Source organism: Apostichopus japonicus, chromosome 8 (assembly GCF_037975245.1).
Source record: "Apostichopus japonicus isolate 1M-3 chromosome 8, ASM3797524v1, whole genome shotgun sequence".
Lineage (NCBI taxonomy): Eukaryota > Metazoa > Echinodermata > Holothuroidea > Aspidochirotida > Stichopodidae > Apostichopus > Apostichopus japonicus.
In genome coordinates, this window is record NC_092568.1 from 9,988,518 (window position 1) to 10,006,149 (window position 17,632).

Genomic DNA, 17,632 nt, shown 5'->3' on the forward strand with positions numbered 1-17,632 from the left:
TACGTACGAAAACTTGCCTACGATCACTGATTCTACGAGTCTGCCTAGCTAACTGTATGATAGACTATAGCGCAAAAAGGCGGCAATTGTACTTGTAGTTGTAAAATATTAATGTAGGCCTAACCGTGTTATGTTACGTTATGAAAGTATGATCGTAACTTACTACCGTCTCGACTAAAGCCTAGGTGTCAGTTTCGCGAATCGGAAAATAATTCATGGCAAAAAATGTTACTAGGCCTACACAATGCCATTCTGAATTTTTTCGTGGTTGTCTGGTAATTTAACATGTTTTCTTATTTTGATTGTGAATGTTTACTAAAAGTAACAGTAAAAAAACTTATTTCACTGAATATTATTTTGTATTGACAATTGATCATTGCAAGATAAAGTTAAAAAGCAATGTTGTGAGTACCACAATCTGATCACAAGAAGAAAGTCAGGCAATAATTGACAACATTGCAAAACTGTTAGAGGCATCTGACCATTGGTGCTTTAAAAATGTCTTCCTCTTGTCTGATTTTGATATAAAAGGTTCAGGGACTGTTATCAGCATCATGTTGTTATGTTTCAAAATGTAGTCAGTTAAAGAGATTGGAAAAGCTATGAATCTTGCACATAACTAGGAATCATTCTAGGATAAGATATAAAACTGAAGAAATCTACGTTAATGTTTACATTGCCATGCTGGTGGTGTAAGATAACTTCTCAATGCTAAAAGCTGAAGACTAGAATGTTTATAGTTCAAAGGTAATATAAAAAATTGTTGAAAATGAAGCCTTTACAATATGCATGAAATATAGGACTCTTGAAGTTAGGCTAGGCTATTAAAGTCAAAGAGTGTATGCATCCATGGGCTAACTTTAAATCAAGCCTTGGTTGTAGTCAGAATTTGATAGCAACCTGAGTGGATGTACGGTAGCACAACTGATTTTCAGGCTTATTTCACTAAGTAATTAAAAGTTTACTAAATATCACTTGAAATTTGTCATAATCTATAATTAATAAGATGAATGTCTGCATCCTGCTCCCACTCTCATTTGCCAGCCCACCTGACACCCACTCCCCAGGTTCAGAATTCTCATTTGTCATAAACTGGAATTACAGTAATTTGGCTTCCCAACTTCTAATATGTAATGGTGATGACTTATTGACACAATATGTAAAACCTGAAGTACAGTAAGAGTTCAGTAAGTAGCTGCTTGTAAATAAGCCTTAATTTATTTCTCCTGTGTCTTGTAACTCGATAAATGATGTACTGTACAGAAAGGTTACAGAGCAAACAGGGTTCCAAGAATTTAAGTTCATAGATTAGTAATTTGATAATAAACTTGTTTACTGTACCCATGGGGAAAGTATTTGAAACTGACCTCAGAACCGATATCACACGCACTCTCTTTCTCTCTCTCCCTGTTCTTTGCAGATATATTCACTTCAAGCCATATTATTAACAAACACAGCTATGGGTTCTTCAGAGGTGACATGGAACCCCAAGGGTGGTGCTGAAATTGAGTTCTCAGTTAATGGTGGATCAGCCAATCACAGCCATGAAAATGGTCACAGTTTACCATCAATAGGTACTCCATCGAGAAGGCAGAATGGTTACACAACTCTGCCACAAGAAGACATTTCAGATGGCACAGTGCAAGAGAACGGATCCAAACACAACCACTTAACAAAGACACCAAAGGGTTACACGTCTATGGAGGACATACAATTAACAAACAATTCTCACCAGAATGGTGGAACAAAGGAGAAGTTAGAGAAAGGTGTTGATGAAGGAGACACAGGCCCACCAATAGACAAGTAAGTTGCTTTTATCATGTCTTTCGATATATTTTTTCTTTGACGTATCTGTTGGTTTTCAGTAAAATACCAAATTACCAAGTTATCGAACATTGCATGTACTATCAAATGCCAAATTAGTGTAGTCAGTATTCATAACCCATGCTTCATACAGTTCCTACAGTGATAACAACAAAAATTTCTTCCTTAATTTTCTGTGAGATTTCTTATAAATTATATGTTTTTAAAAAATTGTTACACTGTCACTTATGTAGTGTATCTGTAATTTCGAGGTCTGTGTGTAACACAAGATAAGTTTCAACTAAGGTGACCATATTTGCCTGACTGGAATCAGGGACATTTATTGCTTGACTGATATGGGGTAGGGGTCTAAGGGGAGGGGGTGAAAAATTTCAAGTGCCTAAGGTGCTTAGATGTAAAATGGTGATACTTAGAAGCACTTTTTAAATCAATTTTATTTTTAAAAATGTAGCTTTTTCTTATAAAATTAACATACTTTTTACACTGGCCCACCTGAAATACTGGTTAGTTCCGTTCTGCGACTGCACACTTGACTACATTTTGTTTTTACAATTATTTTACTAATAATGTGGGATATTTTCGAAATTTCTGAACCTTTTGACGAATCGGGGACATTTTTGGGGACACTTGTTCATCGGGGACAGTACACTGTAATCGGGGGGACGTCTGGTCACCTTAGTTTAAACAGCAGACTCTTTGTTGTTTATACGTTGCGCTGTCCAGCTCCAATGCAAAGAATAATGGCATGTAGTCTACTGTAATGTTTACAATTGGATAGTTCTACATAGCCTAAGCTTCTCGGTACTAAATTCTGCTCTGACATTGATTCCGCCATGTTTCACCGTTCGATGTGCCAAATACTTTTCAAGCTTCCTTTTACTGTAAAGTTCCTTTGTGAATTTTATTTCAGCAATTTGGAAGAAGAGTTCATGAACTGTAGTTTGAATGTGAGAGTGTATTATGTGCAATGCTATGTACATACCAACTGGGCATGGTAGGCTGTATATGTACGTTCGAAGTTGTTAGCTCGTCGTGTTGAGCGGTCCTAATTGAAGTTGAAAGTCTAAGTGGTGTAAGTTCAAACTAGCGATACTACTACGCAGGTATATAATTGAGTAACCTTTGTAGTAACTAGCGATACTACAAAGGAACAATACATAAATGTATTGTTCCCACTTTGTCTACAAATGCCTGCAGCGAGGAGAGTTTGACAGTTGGGATCAGGTTTTCGTCCTTTCAATTGTTTTGTCTGAAGTTATCAGTTTAGTCTGGACTATTCTTGCAACAGTTTAGTTTAAGCTCATTGTCTACGATTTACTATAATTATGATTAAAATAAATTTGTATAGATGAAGCTTCATCGACTTAGGCTTTATTCATTCAGCCATTACAAACTGTCTGTCCATCGGTATTATTACTGTACATTAAGTGGCTTAAGCCTGTATAGTCGTTGGAAACAATATTTGGCCTATTCTAACGACTCGTCAGTCTGTGTGAGTTCACCCGTAGGATGTTGGAATTACATGCTGCAGCTTCCAAGTATTAAACAATAACGGATTAACTTTGGACAGTCGATATAACAATGGTATAAAGTTATAAACATACTGTACACTGTATGACTATGATATATATCATGCATGGTAGCAGGTTATCTCGTTGGGTAGCATGTGGCGAGGGGAGGGGTATGTGGGGCGTCGTAGTGATGACAGAAAGCAACATAATAGTTGGATAATATTCAACTTGAGACGCATTTTGCCCGTATCAATTTGAGAATTCCTGTCAATTATGGATTAACATCAACCACGAACTGGCTTAAACAGAGCCTTTAAATGCATTTTGTAATTTTCGTCCAATATTTTTTGGTGCCAACCAATGTCAACCGGGGAAGGGGGGAAGGGGAAAGACATTTGACTGGGGGTTCCCATCCCAAGTCCCCCACCCCTTGCTTGTTACGCCACTGCCTGAAATGTACAGTATATATATAGGATATTTGAACCTTTACAGTAAGTCTGTAATGATGTCAAATACTTTACTTCCTGAACAGGAAACGCTAAGGGTTTCTTGAGAAAAAAAAATGTTGTGTTGCTTTTGGTAATTTTATGTTCTAGCAATATGAAAATAATGTACTATGATAACACTTAAACAGTTAATGTTCATTGGCATTACTAATTCAGCTTCTGTTTAAGTGGGAAGGGCTCGATTAAACATTGAAAATTTCAGATACAAGGAAATTGAATCATCCATTCTATTAACTTTTTATAATTTTCATTTGATAATTGTTTGAGGATGTTTTTTTTACTTTAGTAAAGGTTGCCAGAAATGGCTGACAAAATACAACCAAACTGTTACTTTTTCATTTATGAAACAAACAGTAACTATAGTAGGCCAGTCGGCCTACAGTACTTTGACAATTTTTAGCAAATTACATCATACCAACATTTGAAAGTGGAGTCTTAAAACCATTAAAAACAGGACATTTGACTTGAATGAGAAAAAAGAAAGCAGACAGCACCAATCTATAAGTTTATCTTTGTCAGACCCGGGCTTACTCATTCATCTTCATCTTGTGTGTTTCTGGTATTTAAACTTGTCTGTCTGCCTCTGACTATTGGTTCTTGAACTAAATGAACTTGTATTGTTGTTTTTTACTTTCCAAACATCCAGCCTGGAAAGTCAGCTGCTGTTTGATGAATTAGCACAAGTGGTGAGGATCAAAACCAGTCGATACTGTTCACTGACCTATAGCATGTTTGAAATTACTTACATACTACAACTGTACACACCATGTTTGGACACCCCACTAATGCAAATTATGAACAATATCAATCCCCTACCTAGTACACCGTTTGGAATGCATGTGTACATGTTGCTGATGCAATGGAATGGAATGAAAGAATCGGTTGTTAATATCAAATGATACAACACACAGTAGTAAATAGTGTGTGGAACTGTGGATTGTCAAAGATACAGTACATTAATACAGTACCTCTCCCTGTGGATGGCATAGTAAAATATCAAGGCATCAATGAAATGTGTTCATGGTCTGTAACCTATCAGTGAGATGAATCACATGTCATTCACAGAAAATCATGACTGAGATGTTGTATGCATAGTCATTAGGTAAATTTTAGTATACACTTCTCTAGTACAGTTTCAGTGTAGGTAGTGTGAGCAAAGAGCAAAGAAACTGTTTAATTTAGTAGATTGCATACATGTAGTTGATGATTCAACTGGCTTGGTTAGTTGGTACAGTACCTACTGAAGAAGAAATTCTTCCCACAAACTTCTGATGAGGACCAAGGAAGGGGTTGGACACGAACTTGATATCTATGCTAGGGTTCACTTTCTTGGTACTGGACTGTTCTGATATTAGATTCACAGACAGGCCTACAGTGTGTAAGGGTTTCTCTTCCCCGAACTCTTAGTGTGTGTGAAGTTTATATAGATTATACAGAATTATTGTTTTACTGGGGAATTAGACTAAGTGAAAAGAATTTGAACTTCACCATATTGTACATGTTTAGCCAAGTAGATGGAAACTATTTTTGAGAAGTGGGTAATGGAATAAGGTCTTTCTATCTGTGATTTTATTGAAATAATTTGAATTTGAAGTGAACTCTCAGTAAGCAATATTATGTGTATACATACAACAGAGCTGAGTTTGTGTTCAGTGCATATACATGCATTGTATGGTTTTATCCTGGCACTTGTAAGATACAGATTGTAAGAGAGTACACACTATATGTTGTCTTGGTGTGTACAGCAGATTGATCATTTCTGTCTTGCAGCTTCATGGTATGATAGAATTATGTAACTTGTTTAAACATGCGTTATGTGTTGTGGCTTGATTAAGCGCCATATATTTGTAACATTGCGTAAATAATATGTTATCTACTTTATGAACCTTAGAGCCAAATGTGCGTACAGGTAAGAGAGTAAATTTTGAATATGTTTTCTTTCCTCATTTCTTGACATAGATGGATGCTGGCATTTATTATCTTCGCTCTCCATGGAGTGGGAACTTTGCTGCCTTGGAATTGTTTCATCACGGCTGAAGCTGTAAGTTGATGCTGTTGTCATCTCTTGTCATAATTTTACATGTGTACATAAAAGAGGGAGCATGTCGCCTAGACAACAGAAAGTATGAATACAAAACGAAGAAACCCCAGTTCTGTATAAACACTTAGACAATTGACATCTCACTCTATTACACTATCTGTCAGTATGCAAATTCACCCAGCACGTTCGCATGCTTGCGAGCCCTTTTCATGCAAAGTGTGTGCCTTGATTTCAAAGATCCTTAAAGGCATTGAAGACTCGCCCCAAACGGCATGCGGCCATCTGAAAAAGTTAAAGTTCTTTCTGTGGCTTGCAAGTGACGTTTTGTTTGTGTCTCTACAAAATGCAGACAGTAATGAAACGTGATACCTTGTTATCTTTAGCTGGACCTGAGATGCCCATCGCTGTATCGTTTATACATTCTGTGGGTATTGACCGCAGCTGTATGTACTGCGTGCACTAGTGTCTTATTACCGAAGGTAGCAAGCTCTGTGTGTATTTACTGGGATCGATGGTGGCGTCTAACACTTCTGTCACACCTTGTTCGAAATTAGGTCAGATTACCGGCATTAGACATTTCTTTTTGCACAAGTCTTCACCGGCTTTAAACAGTATAGATCGTGCAAGTCAGGACCGATTTGACAGCGCGGCCACTGTTTGAGATGCATGAGGGCCCCATTAGCCTACCATAGAACATCTAACTATATATAAGTAGTTGATAATGCATCTACAGTACTGTAAATATACTATAAAAAGAGCAGGCATACCAGTAACTTCATGATAACTTACATGCCTTGATTTATCTCTCTCAGTACTGATAGTCACTGTCTAGTGCTTTCAGCTTTGCACAATGCGGTAGTTGTCGTTGTTTTCCACAACTTGGCCACTTTCTTCACAAGAATGAATACTTAATGATAATAGATAATTCCATAATCAGTGCCAACATCAGAATTTGTCTGCAAATTATGCATTGGCTCATAGCTGCACAGACGTAGAGAAAACTGTCGTCTGGACTTGACATATAGTAATGTTCTCATAATGATAATCGAGAAGATGTAACTGTTACGTTGGATATTGATCTAATTGTATGTGGATGGCTATGAGTTACAATGTAAATGCATACAATAGCTGAAATTCAAAGTTGAAAGCGTAAAAGGATGCTTGGTAAAAAAATTCTAAAATGTGTCGAAAGTACTTCGGGAATGGATGCTCCATTTGACTAGATATTTGCCAAATAACTGAGGTGGGCTCCATCAGACATTTTCAGGAGGAACTTTAATTTTTAAATTTTTTACTGAATGTTATGAGTACTTGTAGGTAGACTTTCAACTATTTGTGCTTAATTTCAAAGCTCCAAAAGAGGAAGCTGACAACAGTACTTATATGATGCACCAGCATGTGCCCTATCCTGTTAAACTTTCCAAGTTTGGTCTTATCACTTCCTCCAGTAGCAACGTTGACGTCATGCTTGATAAGGAATGAAGTTAAAGTACTTCAGGCTTCCTTTAAATGTGTATGTCATGTGAAGATTTTAAATACTGTACATGTTGTCACTTTGTGAGAAAAAAAATGCAACTCTAGAGATGTTTTGGGAGAAATAACAAAGAAAAAAAGAAGAAGAAAGAGGCCAATTCTATGGAGGGCAATGGGCACACTGTACAAAATCTCATGTTTCATCTGCATTATTTTCCATAATTTTCTCAGAGCTGTGATCTTTGAGTGTGGTTGTAAACTTAATAAAGTTATCTTGATTTTCCCAGACATTTACTGTACAGTAAACATGAATGTGTAGTACTTTATGGAGACTCTTTTGGGCCTGCTAAGTAAATTCCGTAGGGTCAGAACCCCAAGAAAGTACTGCTGAAAATTTTTTGGGGGGTCAATTTTAGATACAGTAGCAGGGATGTGCCCAGGATTTCTTGAGTGCCGGGTATACTGATCGCCGTCCTGGGGGAGGGGTCTAAGGGGCGTGTGGTCTCCCCCTCCCCTTTGAGAAATTTTTCGATTTTTGAAGGTGCTCAGATGCCAAATGCTGGTACTTGTGTAGCTTTTTAAGCACATACACAAGTACTAGTTTTGCTAAAAATTTACATTTTTAATTTTTTTTTTCTTCAATTTATGTTGAATATATAGTTAGGAATGTCGGTTCTTAGATGAAAATAGTGCTGGGCGGGATTCACGATTTTTAAGACAGTGCTGGGCGGTAATATTTAGTGCTGGGCGGGGCCGCCCAGCGTGGGCACATCCCTGAGTTGCTAAAAATTTGGGATAAGACAGCATAACCTTTAAGCTAGAGAGATTTTCAATGAGTGAGGAAGTACCCTTAGAATGGTATTAAAAAACTGGTTTACGTAAGTTTAGATTGTCATAAATTTAATTCTAGTTTCCAATCTTGCTGTTTATATCCAACTGTCACAAAGATTAATGATTTGTGAGTACTCACCCAGGGTCTTAAAAATATCTACATTCCAATGAAGTCTGAAGATGATTGCCTAAATTTCAAAACAGCATTTTTGTATGGCAAAGATGATAATTTTGTTCTTCAAATATGGTGATATTTTGTGAATAACCCTTAAGGAATGATGTCATCATGGTATTGAAAGTGTTAAATGTTTTAATTTTTGCTTTATAATATTTTCAATCATTTTCATATCAGCAGAGGAAAATAATAATTTTTACAAGAAAGTAGCATCTTGAAAAATTGCTAAATTACAGATAATATTGACAGCTCAGCAAATATTTCAAATGTATCACATTCCAAAGATTAATCAGCATTGATAGTTTGGAATGATTAGCATCACAAAAGGTGTTTAATAGTGTGCAATTTTTAAGTCTCATAATTTTTTCTAATCAAATATCAACAATTTATTAGAACAACAAAAGTTTCATACCAGAGTATAGTTATTGTAGATTGATTTTAATTTGAAGATATATAATTCATTTTCATTCCCTCATTGGTTGAGTTTAAAAATTTAAATAATGTATCAGTTGATAGGGCACATTTTTTTTCCGGCCAAAATAAATTTCTTTTAACCTTGATATGGGTGATACCATTACACTGTTTATTGGTCAGACTTAGGGATAAGTGGAGTACTGTGTTGTTGACACCAGCTGCTTCAATTGTGTATGACTTCCTTCTGATTATAGTACAATGAATTGATGCAATATCAGGCAACCAAACTTCACTAATAAAGTTCTAAAGGGTAATTGATGGTGTTACGGTCAAATTTGCTGAACAATACAGTACTATCACTAAAACAAAACAGGATGTCCTTCCGCCTGATTTGATTTCTCAGAGAGTAATGGTTTCGATTTTGGGAGCCATATTAGTTCCATGACCATCTCATGGCTTAGTGCGCACATTGCTTAGATTTGTCAGTGTGATGAAATGAGTATACTATGTTCTGTAGAATTGCCTCCAGCTATTGAAACTGTTGCCCAATTTCTACCAACTTTGATTTTCTTTTCCTTTTCGTTTTTAACCTACCTTTCATATGTTGTGTATCGACATACTGTACTCTGGATATGAAGAAATAAGTGTTTTACAACACACGTTGCAATTTATGACAAAGTACTAATGATGTTTGAAACATTTAATCCTTTTGTGAATATCACAAGCTGCCTTACTATGTTTACTCTGTGAAGAGTCTTAGTATCCGATCTAACCTTGTGTGTCAGTGTATACTTCAACTCTTGAAGTTGAATCATTGGTTATTGTTTGTATTTACTTCACCAGTCCTCTCTTACCTGTCTCCATGCTACATATGCACTCAAATCTACTAGATACAAGCTTACAAACATGGGTAGCATTTTATCACTGCACCCCCACTGACCTACTTCAGGGGTCAATGTCTACTTGCTCTACCTTCCAAATCTACCATTCTCAAGGCTTACAACTGTAATTTCCAGTGTGATTTACATCCATTGGAAATCTTGTTGATTTTAAAGTTTCGTTGAAGTTTCTAAACGCGGCAAAGCCCCGAATTCAAACATAAATGCCCAAACCAGTAAGTTTCTTTTTTATGTGTGAGGATATTCGTCAAGAAGTGATTGTCATTACACAAACAAATACTGAAGAATAATTTTATGACAAAATTTAATTAATTACTGTACCACTTTATGTATCAAAGGATAGCAACCTTAAGAATAGTGGACAGATTGGGACAGAAAGAAATTAACCATGAAATTTAAAAGGTAAAAGGTGATATACATTCAGCATTTTGTATTTCTTTCCTATCTTTTTCGCCCAGTATTTCACAGAACACAAGTTTGGAAATCTTTCCGATGATGTCCAGTACAAGGACAAGTTTATCGCCTATCTCGGTCTCTGCGGCTTCCTGCCTAACCTCACATTCCTCGCAATTGCCTTATTTTTCCCGCCAAAGTGAGTAACTCGTTACTTATGTGTAGATGTGTTGAAGCAGAGGAAAGGTGTCAACTATGTCTTAAAGAACTGTGGATTTGCACTAATATTTAGTTTGCTATTTGTGGACAAGTGTTAAGTTGTAGTTTGCTTAAAAAACTGTCACTACAGTACAGAGTGATATAAACCAAACATTACGATATTAAGATTGAAATATTTTACATCAAAATGATCCAAATAATATCAAGATGCATTTTTGAGTTTGACCGCTGGTTTGTAATTTCTAGCCAAACATACAAAATGTTGTTGGATTCCAGTTTCTGAGGCTGACAAACCCGTTGAGCTTTTCTTTCGCAAAAGTTGCTGGTTAGCAAGTACTGTATAGCAACACCTTGACATTTCTCTATCAATATTGCACCCTTACAGTTTTGTTAAGTTTAATACAGTACATTATAATAAAAACATAAAAAACAAAACAACAAAATCAGTGATTCAGGCACAATGAAATTTGATGATAATTGAATTGCAGGTACAACCTAGCAAACTGTTTGGCAATGGAAGTATACCACATACAGAAATCTTCAGGATTGTCAAATTTGATGCATTGCATTTGTTGACTTCTATAGTTGATAAATGGTCTGCACTTGGTGAGCGAGTGGCTGCACCCCTATTTCGTCAATGGCTTGGGCAAGATTCCAAAAATATTGCAATATTTGCAGGCTGAAATGACAAAAAAAGCAAATAACAGATGGCTTTACAGGTGGGTCGAGTAAACTGTGGATGCCAAATAATAAGTTTGTTTTGATACCAGTGAATTTGAACATGGTGGGTGTTACAAACAAAAAATTAAAAAAAGAATTGACATTAACATTGCACAATCCTTGTGGTTACACAAAGATTAAATGTCTTGTTTGTTTTGTTTTTCATTTTCAGGTCAAATCGTGTCATGACATTTTTGGGGTTGATTGTAATGATGTTACTTTTCGTCTTAACAACCATCTTGGCCGTTGTTGATACATCAGACTGTAAGTATTCCATTGTGAGCTTCTTTGAGAAATAATGGCCAGTCATTTGGGGTCACCAGGGGTCAAATTGTGTAAACCTTTATAATCAAGATATCTCAATACTGGAAGCTTGGACCAACCTCTCATTAAGTGTGTAAAAGTACCACATTGAGTTAAAGAATCATGTCGTTTTCGGTGGAGGTCAAAGGTCATGTGGGGTCATCACAGGTCAAATCGTGAAACCCTTGTAAACATGTACACCCTCACTACAGTATATACATTACATCAGATTCATAAAGAAAACTGCTCATGTTACATCATCGACACCACAATGCAATTTTTGCATTCTGGTTTTATGAGTGAAACTTGTGAAGCTAAGTAACAGCAGTTTGACTAATGCACTGGCTGACTAGCTGGTTAAATAGAACACTACGTAGTACGTACGATTCTTTTGATGTAGCAAAGTAACAGGTAGACACACAGTATGGCACTTACCCACAAGTGCTTTACATCTCTTGTTGAAGAACCCTGTCTCAATATCTGTAGATATGAGGGTAGCTTCGTTAACCTCTACGTTGCGTATGAAGGAGATAGCAATAGTCTGTGATGTCGCTAGCAATACACATTCTTAAAGATAGTTTTCTTCCCTGTAAATAATAAATTTTTCTTTATATTGTCCTTGTTATATTGTAAGGAACGGTAAACTACAGTATTGTACTTTGTATTATACAGAGTTACCATTGTTACCTTCTGAGTTTTGATCCCCAAGACCCACATCATCTTACAGTTTAAATTCAAGCACCACTGATCGCAAGGCATTTCCTGTTTTCTAAAATTGTTTCTCTCATCTGTAGATGACTTTTTCTTCAAAATCTATAAATAAACCATCAAAATAAGCATTTTCACAGCTCACTTGCCATGATAGTGTCAATGCATCCACATCCGTTGGTGGCAAGGTACATTGTTCCTGTTTAACAAAACTGAATAATCACATGGGCATTATAAAAACAAACTGCTATTAGTATGTGGTGGCATTGAACCGTTGATGCAGACAATTCAAAGCTAACAATTTGAAATGATCAGCACGTTTCCTTTTGAAATGTCCCATTAATTTTATAAAACGGAGTTTATACAGTTTTAGTACATTTTTGTCTCAGGAGAATTGACAAGATGGTTAGTACAGTGTTATGTCATCCTTGCAGGGTTTGATGAACCTAGGGACAGTAAGTTAGAAGGCAGCTCTTCACATTGACATGTTTAAATTCAAATACTTAGCCACTGCCATAAATACTTCCCTACATGTGTCTGTGATTTCAAATACATAGTCACTCCCATAAATACTTCCTACATTTACTTTGTTCCTCGCTTACCTGTCTCCCCACAACCTTAGCACCTCCTACCGTGCCTAGAATGAACTGGTAACCTTTTAACGCTGTGCGCCCTCTATGACCGGACCCCTCGGTCTATGCCCTTCCTTCTCATTCTACCATCCAAAGTGCCAACATCGTGCGTTTTGTTGTCCAGATTTCCTACAGCAATTTTTGTACGTAATTGGAACCTACAGTAGGTTCTTGGTCTTTACCATACTTTGGATACTGAAGTATTACCAATCGTGCACAGCCGGATACGATTCTATTCAAATACATATTCTTTTCAAATACAGATTTCAAAATACATAGTCATTGCCATAAATACTTCCGACATGTGTCTGTGATTTCAAATTCTTAGCCACTGCCCTAATTTGTAATTGCAGTATAACAGTTTGGACTTGTGGCAACGTTGACAAAGGGTTCTAACTCTATAATTGAACTTCAGGTTCCATGCATTCCTTTCAATACAGAAATTAACTGGTGCTCTAAATCCTTCATGTACAGTCCCCTGCCGATCCTTCACCTCAGTGACATGCACCTTTAAAATAGCAGCAAGTCACTTTGTGGAAACCTTTCCTGAATTGTGAAATATTAAACGTCCATTGTTTTAAACAGACATCAGTATTTGCTGTATGTTGATTCAGTAGATATATCTTATCAGTTTTCTAGAGTTGGTAATACCGAACAAGCAATCTGGAATATTTGTTCAGATGACATCTAACATTCTTAACAAAATTTGATCAGCCATCAATCAATCAATTGTTATCTCCCTCTTAAAAGGGATATTGGCAGAGGTTAATGGTGGCTAATGGTTTGCTATTAAAAAAGTATTACTTGTGGAGTGAATTTTCATATTCTAATGACTACTGTCTGGTAATAGAATCCTGTAATTTTATAGGTTGTAATTTGCTTTACAAGTGAAATCATATTTCAAATTGGCAAGTATGGGTTTGTTCCTTCATTTGAGGAACAACATTGGGGATGGCTTTCAAGTCACTTATATAATCTTCTTTTGAATCACATGTGGTACAGGTTTATGTTAGAATTGCTGTTATCAATCATTTTGTCTTTTGAAATATTTTTCCAGGTTATATTTCAAGCAGATTAGGCAGAGGCATCACAATCACATGTTAAGATGTTCTACTTAGCTGTAGTCATGTTCATTGCTATGCATGGTACAAGTCATGTGACTTGATGTGCTGTTACTTGATGCCATGTTACTTTTTGTTTACCGTTATTTTGAGGGTACTCTTCCATCATATCTGTCGTCTGTTTTGTGTACTTACCAACCACCACGCGTTCTTCGTTCCTCTTCCGAAAAAAACTGCTAAAAATTCCCCTGGCTAACCTTAAGTCTGCCGGTGAACATTCTTTTAAATTTGCTGCCACCGGCTTTTTGGAATTCACTTCCAATTAGCCTTCGTAACATTCCTGTTTTCTCATTTTAAAAGCAATTTCAAGACACATCTCTTCCGTCAAGCTTTTCCCGATTCCTAGATTTCTTTCGTGTGTGTACTTTTGTCCTTGTGCGCTCTGTGTTCTTCGGAAGATTTTGCGCCTTAGAAGTACAGTACCATTTATTATTATGATTATTATTATGATTATTACTTAATGTTTTTGGAATTTTGTTTATCACGGGAATCAGGGTTCGCAGGTTTCTTCCGGGGGTGGAAAAAACCGCGGAATAAACCGCGGTTTATTCCACTCGGAAGAAATAGGTTTCTTCCAGTTTCTTCCGGACAAAATGGAAGAAACTCAATTTTTGGGGAAAAACTGTTGATAAAGTTTCATAACAACCTGCAATGATTTTTAACTATGTAATAAATGGACAAGAAGCACTATAGTGTCATCTAGGTAGTCTATATCTAGGTTTGGAGCACGTGACCTGCTTGCAGCATATGCTGTACACAATATAGTACTAGGCTACTAGCAGCGGACAATTCAGGGAACAACTATGGGCAAGCTATATTTTGCAGACAAGGATGGTCGTGATTATAGCCCAGTTCTTAGTTAAAAACTAGTTTCTGAGTGGAGGGGCAAGTGTTCCCTAGAAATTAGTGTCCGCCTACTACAATGCACACTCATTACTACGATTACATTGACCACTATGACCATATTTTGTGGAGATTGAACTCAAGACATGAGGGTTGCAGATTCGACTGGAAGTTGTAGTGTGAAATGAGGAGGGCTGGCTCATGGCCAGCTGTGTTTAATTGTGGATGTTTGTTCTTTTCGCTGTTGGGATGACAAGTCCTCCTGTTATCTACAAGTTGTAATTTAGGGAGTTGCAGAAATTAGACTGTTGCCTAAATCTAACAGATATTGTTCGGCTATTTTCTTGGTGTTCATTGTATTAAATCCTCAGTTCATGGGCCAATCCAGGTTAATCATTCATACAGTATGGCCAGTTATGCAATTCTGGTTGATGGGGGGATCGCGAGATGATAAGTAGTCCTTCAATATTGTGATATAAAGCAAACATCTTTTGGTGTAGAAAAACAACCCAAAATTATAATCAAAACAAAAATATCATATTTTGATGGTTTCAATGGTATGCATTTCAGTCAGATGGTGGTAAACTATTTGTCTCTTTATCATGTATGTGGGTTGTGCTGCGTATATGCCAATTTTCACAGTTTCTTCCAGTTTCTTCCGGTTTCTTCCAGTTTCTTCCGGAAGAAACTGGAAGAAACCTGGAAGAAACAGGTTTCTTCCAGTTTCTTCCACATCCCCGGAAGAAATAGGTTTCTTCCGGAAGAAACCGAACCCTGACGGGAATGTTAACTCTGGGCTGGTGTTAAACTTTTACCAAGTTTATGATTGTCACCAGCTATAGACAGGTTATCTCTGTTTGTTGCACAATTTATTTAACATGTAGGAATGAATAGAAAATAACATTAGCTTGCAAACATACATGCCACATGCACCCTGTGGCAGCTTGTCCAAATGGCGACTTAACTGATGTGGCATGTGCCCACTCTCAGCCTAAAGGAATTTGGGAAGGATAAGCGTTCAAAGAAGTTCATGACTAGAACAATAGATAACAGCAAAGCAGTGCTTCTTGTCTCTCAAAAATCTAACCCCTCCTATCCCAAGTCTCCTCAGTGCCTCTCAGTTTTAGAAAGAGATAATTGGTATGGTTCAGGTTGCCATTGTTCCATTGTTTCAATGTGTACCATTTTAGCTTAAGTATTAAGTATTAATACCAAATCTGTTTCAATCATTGTTGTTTGTCAATAAAGTGTTAGCTTGCTCAAAGTTCTGTATGCGTTTATATTACATCAGTAAATTATGTTTATTAACCATGACCTAGCTGTGTGAACTTCACCTCATAAAGCAATATTAAACTTCAAGTTGCTGTCATTTTGTTGCATTTGCAGCTGTTTCCCCCTTTGCTGTGCCTTGTACTTTATAGAGAATACTAAGATGTACCCCATGAACATGTATTCTGTCTGTGAACTCTTCCTCATATAGTATAATTAGCAAACTTACTGTGCAAAGGTTGCTGTCGTTTGACGCTTATGAAAGATAAAAAGGAAATTACAATTTTCGCATTTTTGCTATGCCTTGGGCTTTACAGAGCAAACTAAGGAACACCCCCTCCCCACCCCACCCCACCCCACAAAAAAAAAAATTGATAAGGCTGAAAAAAAGTTATAGTAGGTTTCAAAAGCTTGTGTTTGTCTTCTTTCCTATCCTGCTCAATATCTTTCCTCAGATTTAAATTTGGAAGTGCTTGTCATTGTTTCAGGTTTTATAATAATATGACTAATGTTCACAATAAATGTTCACAATAAATGTAAAACCTATTGCAGTTAAGTTAATTCTTCTCTGTTGTATTATATATATTTTAAACTGTGCAACACCACCCCCCCCCCACCACCCTCCCTATTTCCTTTGTCAAGGAAGAAAAAGACTAGCCAATAATATCCAACAGGAAATTCTATGTCTGCTCTACACTGGATGTACATACTTAATTCCTACTTTGTTATCTATACATCATTTTCAACCGATTGTCAATCAGGCTACTGGTGGCTTATACCATATTGAAGGAAGCCTAGGCTCTGGACCAGGTTGATCTTCAATGTAGGACACAAGTGTGTTGAGTGGTTAATGTATTATAAACTAATCAGATTTTATCATGAGGAAGACACTTGGTATAGTACTGTAGTAGACATACCAAGATAGTGAAAAACACCTCGGAGTGGTACAGGTAGTATATATGTCATCATGGATCCTAATGAGTGCTTTTTGTCTCTGTAGGTTCGTTTAATCTAATAATAGTACTTACACTGTTTATAGATAGAATGAGGATCTGAATACTGGCACTGTCTATCTGCCCCAATTTGCATTCAGCAAATTCTTGGAGACTTTTACATCACCCACCCCCCCCCCCCCTCTGCACACCAGACAGTGTCTGTCTGGTAGTTAACCTTTTCAAGTATGTCAAGCTTCAGGGCATCAATGTAAGAAGGAAGCAGAATGAGGGCAGTATATTGATTGTCTGAGTCAGCCAGAGAGTGGATATAGTACTTGTGATGGGGATGAGGGCGTAAATTGGGTTGATAAACATAATATAGTTACATATAAAAAGCACATTATCTGTCAAGTGCTGCACTTGAAAGGGAAATTGTTGTAACATTTTAACTTCCAAGAGTTGAGGACATTTTGAAGACAGGCCTACTTTGCAAAATCTCTCAAAAGTAAGAAAGAAAGGAAGAAAGAAATGATATTTTAAAGACCAGCCTGAATTTAACCAGAATCCCAACCATAAGATATCACAAGATAATGAAGCATAACAGTCCTGTTGTGGTAGGATAAAAGGTGTATTTTCTGCCAACCACACAATATTCTCAATTATGAAAACAAACAAAGTCCTAGCATCTCATCTTTAATACAGATAGCAGTGTGTAACCATTTTACCCATCAATCAACTGGTTACATTTTACAAGTTTTAATCAATATAATCATAGGCCATTTGTCACCAGATCCATTCAAGCAAATATAGTGAAA

General features: G+C 36.7%; 1 protein-coding gene across 3 annotated transcripts in view; it reads left to right on the forward strand.

Moving 5' to 3' along the window:
• The window catches only part of LOC139971956 (equilibrative nucleoside transporter 1-like), a 43,877-nt gene that overhangs the window by 2,729 nt on the left and 23,516 nt on the right, over nt 1-17,632 (forward strand). For 2 of the 3 annotated variants that reach the window (XM_071978814.1, XM_071978815.1), the window contains exons 2-5: nt 1,421-1,803; nt 5,801-5,882; nt 10,133-10,266; nt 11,179-11,270. In XM_071978814.1, coding sequence (XP_071834915.1) covers nt 1,460-1,803; nt 5,801-5,882; nt 10,133-10,266; nt 11,179-11,270 — 652 coding nt within the window. In that variant the 5' untranslated portion in view covers nt 1,421-1,459. Of the gene's footprint in view, nt 1-26; nt 276-1,420; nt 1,804-5,800; nt 5,883-10,132; nt 10,267-11,178; nt 11,271-17,632 lie in introns of those variants that run through there. The other variant, XM_071978813.1, reaches the window with a different exon arrangement.